The sequence below is a fragment of the Cyrtonyx montezumae genome, unplaced genomic scaffold (genome assembly GCF_038088225.1).
Source record: "Cyrtonyx montezumae isolate F1298 unplaced genomic scaffold, pur_monq_1.0 scaffold_18, whole genome shotgun sequence".
Lineage (NCBI taxonomy): Eukaryota > Metazoa > Chordata > Aves > Galliformes > Odontophoridae > Cyrtonyx > Cyrtonyx montezumae.
Genome location: NW_027071914.1, coordinates 468,867 through 487,981, shown reverse-complemented (window position 1 = coordinate 487,981; position 19,115 = coordinate 468,867). Strand labels below are relative to the sequence as shown.

The following is a 19,115-nucleotide window of genomic DNA, read 5'->3' as shown; positions in this document are numbered from 1 at the left end:
AGCACTGTGATGGGGTGTGATGCAGAGCTGTCACTGCTGCACAAGCTGCAGTGCTCATCAGTCATGAAGCAGACACAGCAGCAGTCCAGATCAGTTCTAAAAGTGTGCTGACCAACAAAGCCTGGTCTTGCATTGTCAGCTCTTGAACCAGAAGGGAGCAATGTGCCATTAGCTGCAGCCACGGAAGTATCTCCAAGTCTCTCCTTCCATCAATATTCCTCTCACTTGCAATTCACACAATAGAAGTGAGGCAGGTGATTATGTTTGTATTTACTTTTTTTATTTTTTAAACTTCATAGTGTGGCTGAGCTGAGCCTTCTGTCCTGCAGACATCAGCAAATTAGCATGTGTGTGGCTGAAGCTGGGCACCTCATCGTGCCAGCAGCTAGAAGATCTCTCCTCCCTGTGCCTGTGCCCAAACTGAGCATTCCTCTCTGCCAGCCCTGCCCCACTTGTTGGGGCTTGGAAACAGGCAAAGGAGAACACAGAGAAAGGCATCTGGACACCCACGCAGTGCAGCAGGGGGATGTGGCTAGGTTCAGGGGAACAGGCAGAGCCTTTGCCTCAGCTCCCTTGGCCACTTTTCTCCCAAGAGCATCAGTCCTGGGCTGGGATCTGATTTGACTCCTCACCTGGCCACCACCTGGTGTTCTGAATAGACACCTCATCCCCATGCCTGTGCATTGCCCCTCTTGGTGTAAAACCAATTTGCTACCAGAGTCAATCCTTGCAGGCTCAGCACCTGCAGAACTCAGGCTAGCAGCACACACCAGAGAAGCCCTCCACCCAAAGTGAAAGTTGATAATTTGCCAGCTTGGACTAATCTCAGCCCATTCTAAGCATTGAAACCTCACACTGCCTGCTGGGGTCAGAGCAGGAAGGCCAGAGAGATGCTGCAGCAGCCACTGCTGCTCCTGGAAGCATCCCTGTCCTCTGCCTGATCTATGAACTGGGGGCAGGAAAACATTTAGCAGCTTGGCCAGGGAAATAAAGACCAGCAAAAAGAAAGACAGTCCTTGTCCCTCTAGTCTTGCTCCAGGAATGCTTAAGTGATGTCAAGTGGTGGGAGCAGCTTCGACGTGAAGAGCTCTTTTAGTGTGTTCTGAAGCAGAGACATAGCTGCCGAGTGGGGGAGTTCTGCCAATGGTTACACAGGAGAAAAGGAGAAGGGAAGGGGCACACAAGGAGCAACAGGATCTGCTGAAGCAGTCTGCTAGACAGAAGTGCGTATTTCCCCTCCCTGATCCTCGCAAAGTTCCATGGACTTCAAAGAGGAATGAAGAATTCCCCTGAGCACAAACACATGTACACAGGCACACTAACACAGTTACGAAGTTGAAATAAAGTCACTGCCTTCAAATTGAAAAGCTGCTGAAAGCGGGAGGGTCAGACACTCAGATGGTAGATATCACACATGGAGCACACCAGAGAATCTGAGTCACAGAAACATCTGTTGAGAACCTGGCTGGTGAATCTTCACCTGATTTTACCCTCAAATTAGGCAAATGTGAAAATTCTGACACCAAAAAGAGGTTTCTAAGAAGGACTTACAAACATCACCGAACAATGTAGGAAATCTGCTTGGAATTTATGGGACGTTATTTTTAATTAAAACAAACAAACAAACAACAACAAAAAGACTAAAGCACCCAACTTTAGTGCAGGCTTAAGATAATTCAAAGTTTCACTGCTTCCCTGAAGAACACCTTTCTGTCCAACAGAAATGTTTTTGTGGCTGTTAGCCTTTTTCTAAGCTGCCAGCCAAGACATCTCAGGCTCAAAGGGTGAATGTAACTCCCTTCCCCTCCTACTCACTACCAGGCAGATAAGCTGGGTTTTGATTTCCACATGGAGACAAAAAATTAAGGACACTGTAATGATAAGCCAAGCTGTAAAGCAACTCCAGGACCACTGGCTCCTCAGAAACATCATCATCATTACTGCATGGAGACAAGCCTTGCGTAAGTTACAGCTCTTCTCTGCAAAGCATCTATCCTCCCTTGCATTGAGTTCTCACCTTCCAGACATGCCTGAACTAAAATCCTGCATAACGGCTGCTGGCTGAGTCTGCCAAGGCTAATTATTGGAGTTATTAATTACCTAAATGTTTAATTCTTACCATGATTACACGTATTTGTTGTTACAATTTGGCACAGCTCAAAAATGAAGCACCACGACACTGCCCTTGTCAGAGGGAAGACAAGCCCAGGTCGCCTCAGTTCACAGCGCAGCAGTCTGCCTGGAGAACAGCGTGACTGCTGGGAGCAGTGGCATGGCCAGGAGGCCATGTATGTCCTGCACTGCTCAGGGTGCTCTCAAGAGGTGGCAAGGAAGCAGCTGCACTGCCAAGTAGGTCCAGTGACAGCTTTCCTCTTGGACTCGTCCACATTTCCCAATCATGCAAGTTTCATTATCCTGCCCCAGATGGGAGGTCAGTGCAGCAGGTGATGTGCACCTGAACTCCGGGCCTTCATCCTCCCAAATCACCTCTACCACCAGTATATCCCTCCCCTCCTACTGCTGGGTGACCTCCAAGCAGGCTGACCTGCCCTCAGGCTGGCAGGAGCTTTGGCAAGGAGCTTGACACAGCACCAAGCAAACTTCTGGGTGAACCAGGAAATGCAGGAGGCTCCTGTTCAGCTTCCCACTCCCCTCCAGCCTCGTCCTCATGTATATAAGCTGGAACTATCCCAAAGGAAAGCACCAGGTTACCTTGCTGCTCACTGGCTCTACCTGGAGTACAGAACACAGCACACTGTGAAAAGCCAGCCCTTACTGGGAATTCATAGACCAGCAACTTCTCAGCCAAGGAACCAGCCCAGATTTACGGTCCTAGTCATGAACTGCAGGCTCAGCTGCTCCTGGACTCCATTTTTCATTGAGTTTTACTTGCAGAAGAAAACAAGCATACCCAAACAAGAACCAGATATGATCCACAACCTCCTCGTTTGTTGCTCACTGCCTTCAGAGCAAAGCACCCAAGCACTGCAACAGGCACTGGATCCTATCATCCCCACAATGAACACCCCTAATGTACTTGGCAGCGTCCATGAGGAGGGGTCAGAGGAAGAAGAGGCTCTTTTCCCCTTCACTCACTGTCTCTGGAATTATGCAGAAGTGGATGTAGGTCTGCATGCTTACCTTGCCCTACTCTCCTCCCTTCTCCTACTCTCCTCCCTCCCCCCATCAGCTTGGAGTGCTGCAGACCCATTAGAGCTCAGTGCTGATCCGATGAGCAGATGAGGGTCACACTGAGCAGGAGGCTGGCAGTCCTGATGCAGGAAGAAGGATCGTGGCAGCATGGCTTTCCTCTAGCTGCTTTGCAGCTGGAACCTGTCACATTAACAAAGGCAGGAGAACGAGCGGAGGGCACGACCTCAAAGGGCAGCAGCCAGGCTACATTCAGCCCTTCTCCAGATGTTCCCCCTCTCAACAGAGACTGCCTTTCCCGGGTTACTTACATCCACATCCAAACAGGGATTGAAAAAGAGTATGCCCAGGGCTCTGACTCGCAAGCTTTTGGATCCACAGAGGGTTTTCTAGCACAACACCCTGCTCCATCCTGCCCCTCCACCAGATGATCCCAACCCTCTAGTGTGAATGAATGGAAAAAAGAGTCTACACAAATGGACATAAGGGTCATTCTCAGCCCTACCAGGTGTCTCTCCCATAGCCTTACTCTTTGTATTAATACCTGGCACTGTGAGACACTGTCAGCAGAGGAACAGAGTCACTTTCTCAATCACTAATCCATTCTGCAGGAATGGCTGCCTTCAACCAAAAAAAGACCAGAAAGCAGCTGGGTGAAATAACCTCTTCCTTTACCCCAGTATGAATCACTGGAGCCTGTGAGTCAGACCCCCTCCGTTCCCAAAGCTCTGCAAGTTACTGCACGCTTGCTGATCCGTGGTAACTGGCCACATGCATACTCAAAGCCACATGGCAGTGGCAACAGCAATCCATTAGCTTCGCCAGTGGAAATGTTCTAGTGACAAGATGCATGTGGTCAGATCCTACAGCACAGCTGACATCTGGCCCCTGTATGGCTGGGTGTTTACAGAAAACAAAACTGCTACTGTAGGATATCCGCTGTGGGTTATTCCTCTTGTAAACAAACCTTTTGGTTAATCTTTCTATGAGCTCCTTGGAACTGGAATCTTTCCTACAAACAGAAGACAAGAACAAATCAAGAGTGTTCATCCTGCAACAAGGACAGATCTCATAGAGGTACCAGTGCAAAGCAATCGTTTTGGTTGTAGTCCTGTTGAGTAACTGATAGAATGAACTTCCACCACAAAACCTGCACTTGACGCCTACAAAGGACCTCCCATCCTCACAGAGCACCGTGTTAGCTCGGCAGAGCGTGGGAGCACCCCGGGCTGGCAGGCACCTGTTCAGGGGGCCCTTCCTCCATGAGACCCCTGGAATTTCAATCACAACACCCTCCCACATAACATTTCTACCAAGTCCTGACTCACGTGAGAACTGAAGTCAAGCCGGTTCCTACTGAAACACAAGAGTGTCTGCAGACTCTTCACGCGCTCTCTGAGCAGTTTTCCAGTACTCATGTTACCATGTTCAAGACAGCGACACAATTCCTGTGTTGCTGTCCTTATTAGCACTGACAAACAACAAAACCCCTATGCCATGTTTTCCTCACCACCAAGTCAAAATAAGAGAGAATGCCTGGAATTGATGGGGAATTTAACCAGTCAGATGCTTAACATTTCTCTGGTCTTTTCTCTCCAAGTCACCTCACAGAAGTACAGATGAAACACAGGCTGTGCCCAGCCTCACAGCCCTTCCCTTTCTGATGTGCTTCTCACCCTGCTGTCAAGGCTGGTGCACTTACCCCTGCCCTACTGCCAAAGCTCCAGTGTTTGCTCCCCTGTTCTGAGCTTTCGCACTGGCTCTGGTTGGTTTGGCCCTGTTCTCTAAAGCCTGCCACAGATCTGCAGGGTGTTCCTTCCACCTGTGCTCAGTGGGACACAATCTGTCTGTTCTTTGATGTAAGTTACAAACATCTGAAAGAGAGATCCTGACGGTGCTTCTTCATAGGTGGACACCATCTCCTCTGGAGGCCTCCAGGGGCTGTTCCACTGGCTACATCTGGAGCCAAGGCACTCAGTTTGCGACAGTTTCATGACTAGAGACATAAAAATGTGAATTTAGGTTAAAGACATCCCTCAGAAGAAAATTTTCCATCCTATCATCTCCTGAACTTCCTCTGCACTGGTAATCTGAAATTCATGTTCCTGTCTGTGTTGCCTGAGTCTGACTGAGCATTTTGTAGGATCCTCTTCTGCCTCCTGGTTCGAATGGGGTCAGCATGCTCCATTTGCATGGAAATACAACAACCCGGTAAAAAAAAAAAGCAGTACACCAATTCCCCTTGCAGTGTCACGCCAGCTGCTTGATTTGTGCCAGCTCTGGGCTCTTACATCAGCCCAGTTATACCAGAAAAGCAGTCAAGAGGCCCAGCCACAAGCTAAAAAAAATCGATGGGATACTCAGCTGCTTGGAGTATACATAGTGAGACTGGATCATGGCATGTGTTCAGAAGTATACTGAGGGAGGAATTCTTCTTTTCTAAAAGTCCTCCTGGGAAACCATCATCACAGTACCTATTAGAACATCTGGGACATGTGTCCCATGATGAGAAAAAGTGTTCACAGCTTCCACCAATCCCAACCAACCCAAATCAAGTGGGATTTGGTTGAGAAGCACCACAGGCAACCTTCCATCTTCCTCTGATGACCCAATGGAGCAAAGAGTGGGCAACTTCGGCAGCAATACAAGGCAATGAGTGGACTGCATGTAAGTAGTCTAGTTAGTAATAGGCGCAGTAATGTGCTCAGGCTGTGTAAGTCTAACCCAGAAGATTTATGTTCTTTGGTTAAAGTACAGAAAGAATCACCACAATAATCTCTGATTCCACTCCGGAATTCACATTGTCAGAGACACAGCAAGGTCCAGCTGCGGCTCTGCAGGCCCGAGGCCAATCCCAAGCAGTGCCATCCTCACTGCCCAGTTGGGCCCGATCCACTCAGCCCCCAGCCCCTCCATCTTGCTCCCAGTAGAGGGAATGCCCACAGTATAGGCAGTCCCCATTCCATCCATGCATGTAAGAGGCAGGACCGTTCTGCTGGTGGCTGTGAGGCAGCTCCTGCATGCTGCAAAACCGCCTTGGCAGATCCAGCCATCGTCAAGCATCTGCTTTCTCTGCTTGGTGCTTCTGAGCTCTCCATTGCAAAGCTATCCTAAAAGACTTTTCCCAAATTCCACAGAAGCAGCTGAGTTCTGACGTCATAAGCAGAAGACCTCACTTCAGGTCAGCCTGCCACAGCATCAGTATCCACTGCCATCTGGCAGATCACAGCAGAGACATGGAAAAGCCCATGCCCAGGGCACAACAGGATGCTGAACAGTGCTCTGTGCTCAGAGTAACAGAATCAAAAAGGGTAGGAGTACATCCTTCCAGCAGCAATGTCAGTGAAGCTTAAGTGATTGCACAGTGTCATGGCAGCAGGACCAAGCACAGAGCTGCGCCCAGGCAAGCCAAGAGCTGAACAGTCTGACGGATTGCTCCAGGACCCAGTCCGGCTTGTAACCTCTTTTAATGCTGATAAAACACAAAGTCCTGACAGAGCTGCTGCTCTGTCCAAATACATTGCCAGATAAAGTACAGATAAGACACAGCCAGGGATAATCCCTCCCTGATACCAAGACAGAGAATGAAATACCACTGTGCTGCATTACCATCAAATCTCCTGTATTTCTCCAAGACAGTTCTCACATTTCCCTGGCTTCCACACCCCATTTACTCAGGAATCAAACATTATAAGTTAAAGGCAATCTAAACATTTTATCCTAGCAACATCTTAAGTATTGCCTTGCTCATGCAGCGAGGAACAGTCAGATCTTCTCTAAAGAACAGCTTCATTTTGCTAATAAGCGTATCAGGAGAGTGAAGGCTTATCATTCACATGTCTTTATCTGCAATTTAATGCAGTTACCTCAAAAAGTGAGACTGTAACTTAAATTAGATCTGTAAGAGAGTTGGTCTGTCTCAAGAAGCAGTCCCTATGATCCCAAAATAGTGGCTTTCAATATTCACCTCAAGAAGAAGCAAGGAAACAACCCATCAAGCAATAAAACATAGCACACTATAACCCCCAGAGAATGAGCACAATACCCCTCAATTACATAACACTGTGTCAGAAGCTGAATTTAAAGAGTACAGTGCCCTGAATTCCTGGGGCTTTGAATATTAAAAAAAGCAGAGAAGCTCTAGAAGAAAGCAGACCGGTAAGAGCAGGTAATATGAATGAGATGCAGAGATTTGCACATTTGCCTAACAAACACTCCCTATCATTTGCACCAATTCATGCACGCCACAAGTACTTTCCTGCTGACTGTATTGCTTCTCTCTTCTTCCTTTAAGTAAAATTTGTTAAAAATGTGAAGTACCTTTTCCTGGGTCAGGTTCTCTTTCCCCTTTTTTCCCTTCTTTGTTCTTTTTGCTCTTTCCTTTCCCCTTTTTCTTGCTCTCAGACATTCTGCACAAGTGTTTACGGGCTCAGGAAAGACAGTCCACACCAGATCTATATGCCCCACAACTGCTACTCCAAATGTTACTTGCCAGCTGCAACTTCCGACTGTTCTTATATTGTTTCTGACACAGACAACACCCACCACTGGGTGGAGAAGCAGAACTTTAACTGTTTGCTCACTGCTCCCAGTTATCTGGAAAGATGCACTGGGTTACAATGGGAGGGCCCGGGGAGCAGTGCTACAGGATGAGAGCAGCCCTTCTGTGAGTGTCATGGACGCATTAATTCCAGAGGGGTTTTGCTGCTGCTGACTCTGCCTCTGACTACAGATAAGTACTGAGCAGCTTCTGGAATATTGCAGAAATGAGTGTTTGGGGAAACTTCTGACGTTCAGACCTCAGTGATCAGTGAGAAGCAATGGGGTCCAGGGGAGACACTAGAGGCTTGCAATCCATTCTCATTCTGCATCAACCCAGCAGAGGGATTGCGCTCACCTTTCTCCTCATATTGCAGTTCCCACAATAAATCAGAGCAGCTTCACCTGGCCTTGCATCCAGCTATTTTCTGTCCCAGTAGGCCTTTCTAAAAGATACCAATAGCTGGAGAGACCCTTACCTGTACTTCCTGTATCTGTCCTCCCTCTCTGGGAGCTCTAGGTGCCTGATTAAGCCTATGCCTCATCTGCTTGGGACGAACAAGGCCCTTCTCCAGAGGTCCAACACGTGATGAGTGACAGACCAATCCCCTTCCGTAGGGCAGGCTGTGCTGACATCACCCCAAAAGTCCATTGGGATCCTCGGCTGGAAAGCCCCAGAGTACTGTCAAATCACTCCCAGATGCAGCTAAGCGCTTCAAAGGGCCAAAGCATTACCACAAACCATAAGGCACGGGGTAGCACAGTCAATCCAGTTATCCTTGAATCAAATCCAGTTCCACAGGTGTGAGTAAAGCATATCTTCCAGAGAAGCACTCCCGCCAGGCACATGGACATCAAGCAATGAAGGAGATATCAGTCCCCTCAGGATATTCCCCAGCAGTTGAACACCCTCATTGTTAGAAATATTTGTCTGCTTTGAAGTAGAATATCTGGCTTCCCTGTCCAACCATTGTCTCCTACTCTGTTTTCTCCTCTAGATTAAAACCCCCTTCAGCATTTGGTATTTTCTCCTGTGGAAGTACTTACATGCTGTAATCAAGTTATCCCTCAATCTTATTTTTGATAAGCTAAACAGATGAAGCTTTTTTCCAGTGATTGCTGTATGGCTGTTTCTCCAGCTCAGGGATCATATCTGTGGCTATTTCATTTTGCAATACCCTACTTAAGCTAAGAATACAAAAAACCAGGCACTATTCCATTGTCTCTTGTGTACAAAGGCAAAAACAGAGGCAAATCCCTGCTGCCACCCCTTCCCAGCCATTTTAACACCTTCAGGTACCACATTGCAAACAAGTCTGTTCTGTCATGTTTCTACTGCTGCTACCACCAAGTCCTGGCTCTGAAAGACATAGTTCCCCTGCTCTCTAGCCAGGATGTATTTCTTGCTCTTTCACAGCACCTCACTCTGTGGTAAAGCTTCATTTCATCTGAAAGCAGCCAGTGCACCAGCCACTCACATCCTTCCTTCTTCCCTCTGCTGCTTGAAATGCCATCAGTCTCCGTGTTACCTTGCTAATTTCACCATTAGTGATTTCATGTTCTCCTCCAGCTTAATGGTGACAGTGACCTCACCAGAAACATCACACAGAACAGAGACTGATGGCCAGAAATGACTTTTTGGTACACGCTAAATGAACTTCTTTTCCTGCATGTGAGATACGGTGGAAAACGTATAACATTTACTTTTCATTACTTTCCAGTTGGTATGTAGGGCATCACCACACTGAGTGTATTACACAGTGCTATGAGAAGCTGACAAGTGAGAGTACCTAAGCAAACTTGCTTTGAACTCTTAGATAAAAGCTACCAAGCCTGCTGGTTCAGAGTCTGAGCCTAATATACATTGGTTAACATCCTCTGTGGAATTTTGGTCAGAGGACAGTAGCCCACCACATGGCTTCTTTCCAAATACAGGATAATAGTGATGACTTGTTAGTACCTTCTAAGTCACTACAAATGCCAATTTTCTTACGTTTATTTCACTAATTGTCTCCTAACTATACTCCACATTACTGATACATTTCTAGAGCCTCTTAATTCTGTAGCTGTGCCTGACAGGCAATTTCCGTCCCGATGCTTATAGTCTCCTTTCCATAAACCATAATTCCAGATGCACATGTATTTCTACCTATTTTTCCCTTTTCTAAATTTGTTCATGTTTATTGGTTCCAGTTGCTTCTTTCATTGCTACCGAGCTAGAAGGGTTATTAGCCAAACTGTGTCCTCTTTCTTTACTCAGAAATCTCAACTGCCTTGGCAGTTACTCAAAGAGTTCCCAGTTTGTTACTCACATTTTCCTGTGAATGTTCAACACCCAATCCATTTTGTTCAGTTTTCCTCAGCTTGGGAAATCCATTTCTTTGAATGCTCAGGCGTGTCTTATACATATTTATGTTGAGGAGCCTCCTCTGCTAGCCCACATGAATGAAACCTCATCATGGTCACTGGCCCCATGTCAATCACCAGAGATTAGTTCAGCCATCACAGTGAATAAGCCAGCCCTCATTAGACATAATAAGGCTGAAACAGTGTTCTATTGCTTCAGTATGATTACTTAGCATTAGATTAGTGCAGAGTTTTGAGAGACTGTGATGTTCTACTGCTGGTAATAGGACTCTTGCTAGCATGTTTCTCTCTCTCCTTTCTTTTCTTCTACAGTTTTATTTTCACCTTAAAATATCTTATACCACAGGCTCCATTTAAAAGCATGAAGTCTGTGTCTTCTGGGAATCATCTTTCCAAACACCTCTGTTTGAGAGAGGTTTGCTAAGGTTAGCAACTGCAGCAAGGACTCATTTCTTTTTTTTTTCTCCTTCTTTCAAATTAATGAATAATCAGAGGTTTTCTGTCACTGAACAGAGCTCAGAGGGCGAAGCTACCCACAGCGATGCACATCATAGCTGTAGCAACAGAAGATGAAAGTTCCTAAGGTCCAAGAAACAGAGGTGGAATTGCCTGGCTTGTCACCACTGCCCTGAGCAGCCTGGAACACAGGATTGGGAGAAACACCACCAGCAACACCCAGTGTGGTTATTTTTGTACCCTGGCAGTGATCACAGCCTCACCTGTGGCAAACAAGGAATATTATATGCATAACAATTTTTGTCTTGGCAGGTGCACATCTTGTATATCTCGTTATCTTATGCATCAGGCTGGCCTCTGTCCCAGGGCAGGGATCCACCTCTCTAGATCCAGCTTCAGCATCACAGATGTATGGAATACGCTCTCTCCTGAATGATCCTGACACACAAACATATGGGTTAAGCCCAGCAAGCAACTTCAGTCCTCATGTGAATACACTTATATAATAAAACCTACAAATCAGAAAGGTATTTCAGTCTTGCTGTCCCAAGTGCCTCATTTGACAGCCTGCAAGTGCCTTGGCTGTACTTTAATACTTCGTTCTAAAATAGCTTCTTTTTCTGAACAGTCCTGTGGAGAGTTACAACCTGAAACGCTATCAACATGTATTTTTTTCCTAGTCTTTACAATTCCTGTACAACTTTAAGGTTAAGAAGCAGGAGGCATGTAATTATATAAAAGATTGAGCCGTACCGTAAGCGCAGCTGATTCTCACATGAAATCCAGCATACCAGCTTTGCAACACACTGCCACACTGAGAGCAGCAGTAAGTTTACCAGGCAGAACGTCCTTATCTTCATTATTTGCCTATATGCCAACCTAATCAGTCTGGACTGCATAATGATCTCCAGGAGGGCAGAACCAGGTGAAAGAGAACCTCCCTACCTCTTCCCCCACACAGCATCCATGGCAGTCATCAGTTGTAAAATGACTTCTTTGAACAGAAATCCCAGCTCAGCTCAGTGGAGAACAGAGTCCACAGCTAAGAGTCACGCTGCTGCACTGCATTCTGCCTTCTTTTCTGGGAGGATATAAGGCACCACTCCCAATGCAGAACAGCAGTGTGCTCTCCAGGGGAAAACAGCGTAGCTCGCAACAGCAAGGTCTGCCTGAAAAAAAAAAAAAATATTACAACAGCCCTTTGCCGGATGGAGATTTAAGGAAAAAAAAGGCAACAAAGAGCTAACTCATCTGTGCGATTCAATACTGCTGAAACCCAGCCAGCAAGCCCACTCCAGCTCCTCTGGTCTCCAAATTTCAGAAGCAAAGGCAGGCGCACACGCTCTACAGGCTTCTGGGACTGCATTTATGGCAGCAGTCTTGGGAGCACAATGACCCATTTTTAAATCGGAGCATTCTCAAAAGCTCTTGGTATTGGCTTAACTCTGCTCTCACTGCTATCACCAGGAGGTGGCCATCATCTTCAGGGGAACCTCTGTGCCTCGCTATGTGGTTCATCCTGGAACTGCTGTCTCCCATTTAACAGAGCAGTTGACACAAAATTGGTGGTAGACAGAAATAAAATATTTCTAGAGAAGTAGAATAAGGATAGGTGCTGCAGGACCATACCTGCAAAGCCATACCTTTGCCTTATCAAGGCAATATGCTGGACACTATTTCTCCATTACTCTGTTCCCACAAAACACTGCAAGCTTGACAGAAGAACAATGGCATCATCAAAGCAGTGAAGCTCAGGCCCCTGACCCACGTTGAGCCAGAGGGGCTGTCGTTTGGAGACACACAAAATCCTACCAGCAGGATCTCTGAAGCAAACCTATTGGAAAGCAGCACAGCTTCCCTGACACTGAGGTTCAGACAGCACCTCCAGCACCAGTGTCAAAACCAAAACCCAGAGTTATCTACTCCAATCAAGTCTCTGGTGCTGGAAGGAAGGCTGTTGGCACTGGCTGCATCATCAGCTCAACAAAAGCTGTGCTACAGCTTTGTCTGTTGGAATCTATTCTTAAATGAAAAATATCATCCTTCTTTTTGCACCTCTTGCTGCCATATCTTGTGTCGCCTTTCAGGCAGCAGAAAAAACACACAGTAAGAACAGCTATTTATTTCTTCACTAAAGGCACAGATAAATTCCACTGAATGTCACCTGATGCCTCCTTGTTGAACAGATGGCATTTTGCCACTCTGCAGCTCCCCAGCCAGTCCTTACCCCCTCTGCACTGCAAGCAGCACTGCGACAGCACAGCTGTCCCCAGCCACTCCAGGCTGGACATTTCACATAGCATCTTCTTTCCTTTTCATGCTTCAGGAACGAAATCCTCATCCTGTCATGATTTATCACACTGCACTTATAGTTTATAATCATGCACATTTTTGCTCACAGAAGTTAGTGAGCGTTATGAGCTCATCAAAACCCGGCTTTATTTGCCTCCATAGGCAGACAGGATGAAAGGGAAGCCAGTGCTGACTCGTGTCCCGAAGATGGCCTCTTCCATTCCCACTGTGCTTGGCAAGCCTGCCTCATGGATGTTAATGACAGAAGTCACTGCTGGCATAGATAAGTCCAACCTCTGTTTGCAGCTCTATGTGAAGGCCTGACATGGGTCAGATAGCACTTCTCTGCAGGAGATGGCTGCTAGGAGAACTTCTGTGGGGTGCCTAACCACGGCCTGAAACATCTGGAGGCCCTGACCCAGCAGCAGCCAGTCTGGCTGCTGTGCTTTACCCTGCTGACACTCTAAATGACTGCGGATACCCACCACAGCCATTGGGGCACCAGTGCCGAGCCTGGACATGGGCTTCACCTGTTCTTTGAAAGCAGCAGCACCAAACATCTTCCTTTTTGTCATGATGCCCCTGCAATCAATAGCAATTTTTACATGAAACCAAGGAACAGGGCCTCCTGCAGACATAGTTCAGTTCTAAGCCTTTCAAGTGTGTCTGGCCAGAAAAGGCCAGGAGATTTGGGAAAAATTCCTCGAATTCTTATGATCTCATTTTCTCTGGGTGCAACTCTGCTGAAGTGTTGAACATCCCAGCAGGTTACTGCCTCCTATAAAAAGTCAGAAAGTTGCTGTTAGGAATGTTTACACTGAAGTGATAGGATGAAGCTTCCACTCCTCAGCCCTTTCCCTGTGCTCTGAGTCAGTCTCACACTGGAGGAATGGATGCAGATGCAGAGCCCCTGCATGTGTGTACCATGCAGTGACAGGCACTGTGTCCACTGCTCATCTGAGCAGATTAAAGTGATCTGCTGCTAGACACTGTGCCAGGTCCATACATGACAAGGAAGTCTACAGGAAGTTCTGCCAACATATGATGTGCTAACCTGTGTATCCTGACCCATCATACATATATCCATTAGCTCCTCACCCCTACCACCTAATGCCTGTTTCCCAAAGCCAGGGGTACAAAAGTGTGTCCAAGCCACAGGAGAAAGCCAGTGGACAAGGAGAGAAAAGGCACATCTGATGTGTTTGTTTACCTAATCAGAGACACCTGGGATAGCAGAAAGGTGGGACAGGAAAGACAGAGGCCCTCTGGAACAAGAACAATCAAAAGCTGCTTTTATAGCTTCTAGAGACCTGACCTTGGGCCGGAGGCTGTATGTGGGGCATCTCACATGGGAAAATGCTCACAAGACTCCATGAAGCAGGGGATGCCCAGTCTCCTCTTGGCATAGCTTCTGCTTCACTCTGGTCCTGTGTCAGCATCAGTGCCTGTGCTTTTAAGTCCTACCAGTGCCATACCCACCATGTCTCAGTACTTCGAAAGGCTCTGCAAGGACACTGACTGTAATACCTAAGCTCTGCTTTACAGAACATTGTTTAGTAAAGTGATTAAAGATTACAACTTGATCTGACTGAAAGTATTCTTTCCCAGAAACATCTTCTGGAACCTCATAAGACCAAGAAAAGCAGTTACAGCATTATTGACTGCAGTGCTGTGAGTAGAGAGCACATGCAGATAGTTGTGTACATTACACTGGACAGGTGCTGCTCTGCATTGCATTTGCCTGGTTAAAATGTGCCTGAAGAAAAAGAATGATTGGATGAGCCACATTTAATTCAGTGGAGGATGAAAAAACCCAAACTCTTCATCAGAGTCCTTTTAGGGAGGGCAAGAGCTGATGACATCACCATCCCATGCAGAGGCAACACTAGAGAACATGCTCTGCTGAGCAGGGTCTGCTGGTACCAGCACCATGGCCATTTGCACCGTTATGCACTCTGTGTGACTGGCAAACAGCAGCAGAGCAGGGCCACAGCTGCCAGCTCAATTCCTACTGCTCCAGCAAGAGAAACAGGCATCTGGGGTGTTTGCTGTTGGCTCTGCTCATGGGAGAAAAGAGAGGGAGCTAAGGCAACCACAAGAATAGCTGCATGATCTCCATGGGCAGGGACCAGAGAAGACAGGTGTTGCTCAGCACAGAAGGTTGGCCTGAAAGCCTGAAAGATCAGTGCTGCTTGGCATTACAGTCCACTGCTGAACTTGTAATCTGCTCACACAGCCATGGCTCTCTTGGAAATACTTCTTCCCAAATGTCTCCTCATTAGGTAATTCTGCCCATAATTGTTCTTGCCCAAAGGTAATGGCAGTGTTTCTTGCAGATTTAAAACTGAGATTATCCTTTTCTGCTCTCTGTCAAAACTCTTCATCTCATCTTTTATTATATTCTCTCCCAGGCATTTGCAATGCTCTTTTGAGATCCCAACATGGGACTTTTCCATCCCATTCCCTCTGTCTTGCCATCAGCACAATGCAGAGCAAAGCAGAGGCCATTTGCCTGAGCATCATCTCGCCTTTCACCCTTGCTAGACGAGTGCTCAGTGTGGCCACTCCTCCCTCCATCAATCCTCTTCCCATATTGAGAGCTCTTCCAGCTAATTGGTGCTCCAGGTCTTTGCCACACCACGACACACTGTGAAGGGTTATCCGCTGTCTTCCCCAGTCCACTAATTGTGTAATTATGCAGAAATGGCCTGTCTGGTACAATCTATTTCTCATACTCCCCTGTGGTGCTTGTTGCTTACAATGCTCATTATTTCTCTAAGTATTTGCAGACCTTCACCCTCCATCATATTTCCACAAATTGCAGTTCTATTAACAAGGGAACAATTCCTGAAGTCCTTGCAAGTATTGTATTCATTTTCTCAACAGCTCCCTTCTTTCTGGTCAGGAGCAGATCTAGCACTGTCTCCAGGCTGGCTCACACTCCCCTGCTGTCTCCCTTCAGCAAAGGTGCCTTTGTTCTGGAACCTCTCCCATCCAATTTGCTCATCTGTCAGAGTCATGGTGCTCCTCACGCCCTCTGCATGACAGCGTGGAGAGCTGTGCTGTCCCGTTGCTGGCTGCCTGCAGGGTCCATGTACTCACCCTGTGCCATGGGTACACACTCTGCAACACAGTCCAGCCCACAAGGAGGAGATCACAGGATTTCTGCCTGGTGCCAGACTCATCTGCCTGTGCAATTAAACACCAACCAAAGCCTGTTCTTCACACTCAGCTGCCTACCACAAGCATGCACAAGGTCCTGGGCTTGGAGCACTCCCACTCCAAAGAGAAGGAGCCTTTGCACATTAGGATGCAGATGCTGTCCCCTGTTTTCATCTGATTGGTGTGGCAGGGCAGGACAAACTACAGCAGACCTGGATAAGCCCAGCACCATATTTTGACAGAATGGACCTTCTGAGCTACGGCAAGGCTGATGGCCAAAAATCCGACTGGGGATCCCAGTATTCTTCTAGGTGGCAGAGCAAGGAGAAGTAGCAGATGTGTGCCACTGCTTTCTGGGGACAGGCTGAGGACCAAGGGAACTCTCTGTGTCTGCAGCTCTTCCAGGACTGTGCTGTCATGGAGCAATGACTGCAGAAGGCCAGGTCATGCTGATGTAGGTCAGTACTGTTCTTGGATTGCCATGGGTCACAAAGATTAGCTAACAGCCCAAGATTCAACATGACAGGGGACATCCAGACCCTTAAAAGTGGGATTTTATGAAGTTTTCCTCCCAGCAGACAAAATAAATCAAAGGAGTATGGAAGAAGCCATGAATGGCTTCTTAAAAATGAGCAGCCTTTCCTTGCGGCAACAGTGCCACAGGGCAGGAGTGGGAGCCTCACACTGAGCAGATGATTTCTGAAGAAGAGTCAAACACAGACAAGAGCAGAGGTACAATATGTGACAGCATATCCCTCAAGTAAGACTTTTTTCCTTCAATGAAACTTCAAGTGAGGTCCATATGAGATCACCAAAGGCCCAGGTACAAAGGGCAGTGCAAATCTGCAATAACACTTGGCATCTTTGTGGGCAGGTAGAGCAATCAAACTACCTTCCCAACAGCAAGTGTTGCCAAAAGAAACTACCTCTCTTCTGTTGTAGCAAATACAAAAACAAATCCTCAGTGTCAGCTGAGAGCTGGAAGAATATTTAGGATAAGCAAAAGGATTCTTTGGCTTGATGGTAATAGATAGTTGAGTTGGTCGATCATTTTGGCTCACTTTCTCAGCTTACAAAACTTCCCTGGGCTATCTCTTCCTGTAGTTACCCTCTCTGCCCTTTCCCAGCACTGAATTCTCAATTTCTCTTCAACTCACTGCAACTTTTCCCTCAGTTTTTCCTTCCCAAGCTCCAAGCAGCCAGTGCTATGACATCATGTCTCAAGTATGCACCAAGTATGCACTGACCCATCCATGCAGTTAGGAACTTTTTAGAAGATCCGGGTAAGACTGGACAAGGTAAAGCCAACGCATGCCTGCCAGGAATGCATTCACACTGAGAAGGAGCCTCAGCAATGACTCAGTTATCTCTGGACTCTTGAGGTCCCATCACAGCTCTCTGGCAAGCCTCATCCAGAGCAAACCAAGTGATGTCCCAGCACACAGAGATGAAAAACTGCTTACATGCAAATGGCAAACTTGCCTTGCAGTCCACTCTACTCCTTTGTTTCAGGTCCCCCACCCAATACGCCCCATCTACTTCCACTCCTTCTGCAACAAACACAACTTCTTTAACTTAGAGGAAAAGCCAACCAGCACTTTGTGAATCACAGCTCACAAGAGTATCTGTAGAGCATACCAGCATAGGGATGGTTGTGCCATGGACAGGCTATAACCAGCCTAGGTGGTCAGACGCAAATGATGTATTATGTATTTTCCTCTCCACTATCCACAGTGCCCATTTAACCTAGATTTCTTACTCACCACAGAGCTATGCAGCAGCCCATGCAGGGACTCACGACAATAGTTCCAAAACAGTCGTCTTCCCTTACAATCAATAATACAGGCAAGGGACTCTAAAGAAACTTCAGGGACCTTTATGGAAGAATAAAATGCAATTTACTGCAGAAATGGATGGATACCCTGGGCAGTCTTGACTATTGGTGATGGTCAGAGGAAATTTATGCCAGGTTTAATTTCCAGTTTAAATTTCCAGTTCAGCTTTTAACTTATTTACCTTGTTTCTCAGACAATGCACAGTAAGAAAAGAACTGATCATGATAATAGAACTAGTGTGTTGGTCTAAGCCTCATACAGGGATACCTCTTGCATAGTAGTCTGAAAGAGAATTTAGATGTTCATATAAAATTTAATTCTAACCATCTTTCTCCTGGATATTTCTGAAAGAGGCCTGGTGGTCCCTATTTTATTAGGTCTAGACGTGTCATCAAGTGCTTTCTTTCACTGGCTTCCTTACTGTTAGCCAAGAGTTGATAAGACTTCAAAAAGGAGAAGAGAAGAATACACTTAAAAATACAATCTCACCATTTGGTCAGCTCAGCTGTAGATCTCTGCAGAGAGTTAATGAAGGAGAATGAACACACTGCTCAACCAGACAGGACTTCTCCATCCATTAATGACAGATCAACTGCTTTTGTAACTACCCCCTGCAGATATTAAGGCTGAGAAAAATCCTTCTCATAGCAGACTACAAAAAGAAGAGGGTTTTCTTCTGGAATATCATGTCAATTAATAGTATGAGCTTCTTGAAACTTGTCTGAAGCCAGACGTATCTTAGGCTTCTCAAGCTAGGACAATTCATATACACCTGGATGAATTATACACTGCAAACAAATTCACTGAAGAACTTGACATTTCTTCCTGTTTGTTTCTTAGCTAATCTTAGTAGCTAAAGATTACAAATAGATTTATAAACATCTGCTGAACAGTTTATATGAAGAAATGTCAGGCTCTGACGCAGGTCATGTGCGATGATCTGCATTATGTCCACAGAGCAATTAAAGACACAGTTGTTGCAATCACGCACAGAACCCTGTAGGCTTTTATCTGACTAGCACAGGTAAGCACATAAGCAGAGAGAGAACTCAGGGCAAGCTAGAAGCTCCACTGCATAAAATGCATCTGCATTTGCACTCTGTGCAGGAGACACACTGGCTCCCCTGCAGCTACCATCTTCATGTATTATGATTTGTAATTTAGAATCTCTCCTGTTCTGTGTGCCCGAATGGTTGGCAAAGCAAGATAAAAGCTTCAGCAGTCCCCCTAACATACCAAGTACAGTCCCAGTAATGATAGCCTATGACCCTGATAGACATAACAATAAAGAAATCTGAGGTACACAAAAGCCCA

General features: G+C 46.5%; 2 protein-coding genes across 3 annotated transcripts in view; one reads left to right on the top strand and one right to left on the bottom strand.

Moving 5' to 3' along the window:
* Positions 1–7,702, bottom strand: part of NRG2 (neuregulin 2) — an 83,393-nt gene extending 75,691 nt beyond the window's left edge. For both annotated transcript variants that reach the window (XM_065734396.1, XM_065734397.1), the window contains exon 1: positions 7,471–7,702. In XM_065734396.1, the coding sequence (XP_065590468.1) occupies positions 7,471–7,558 (88 nt within the window). In that variant the 5' untranslated portion in view covers positions 7,559–7,702. The remainder of the gene's footprint in view (positions 1–7,470) is intronic.
* LOC136047353 (histidine--tRNA ligase, cytoplasmic) overlaps positions 1–19,115 on the top strand; it is a 513,020-nt gene that overhangs the window by 406,692 nt on the left and 87,213 nt on the right. The gene's annotated exons all lie outside the window — the stretch shown is intronic.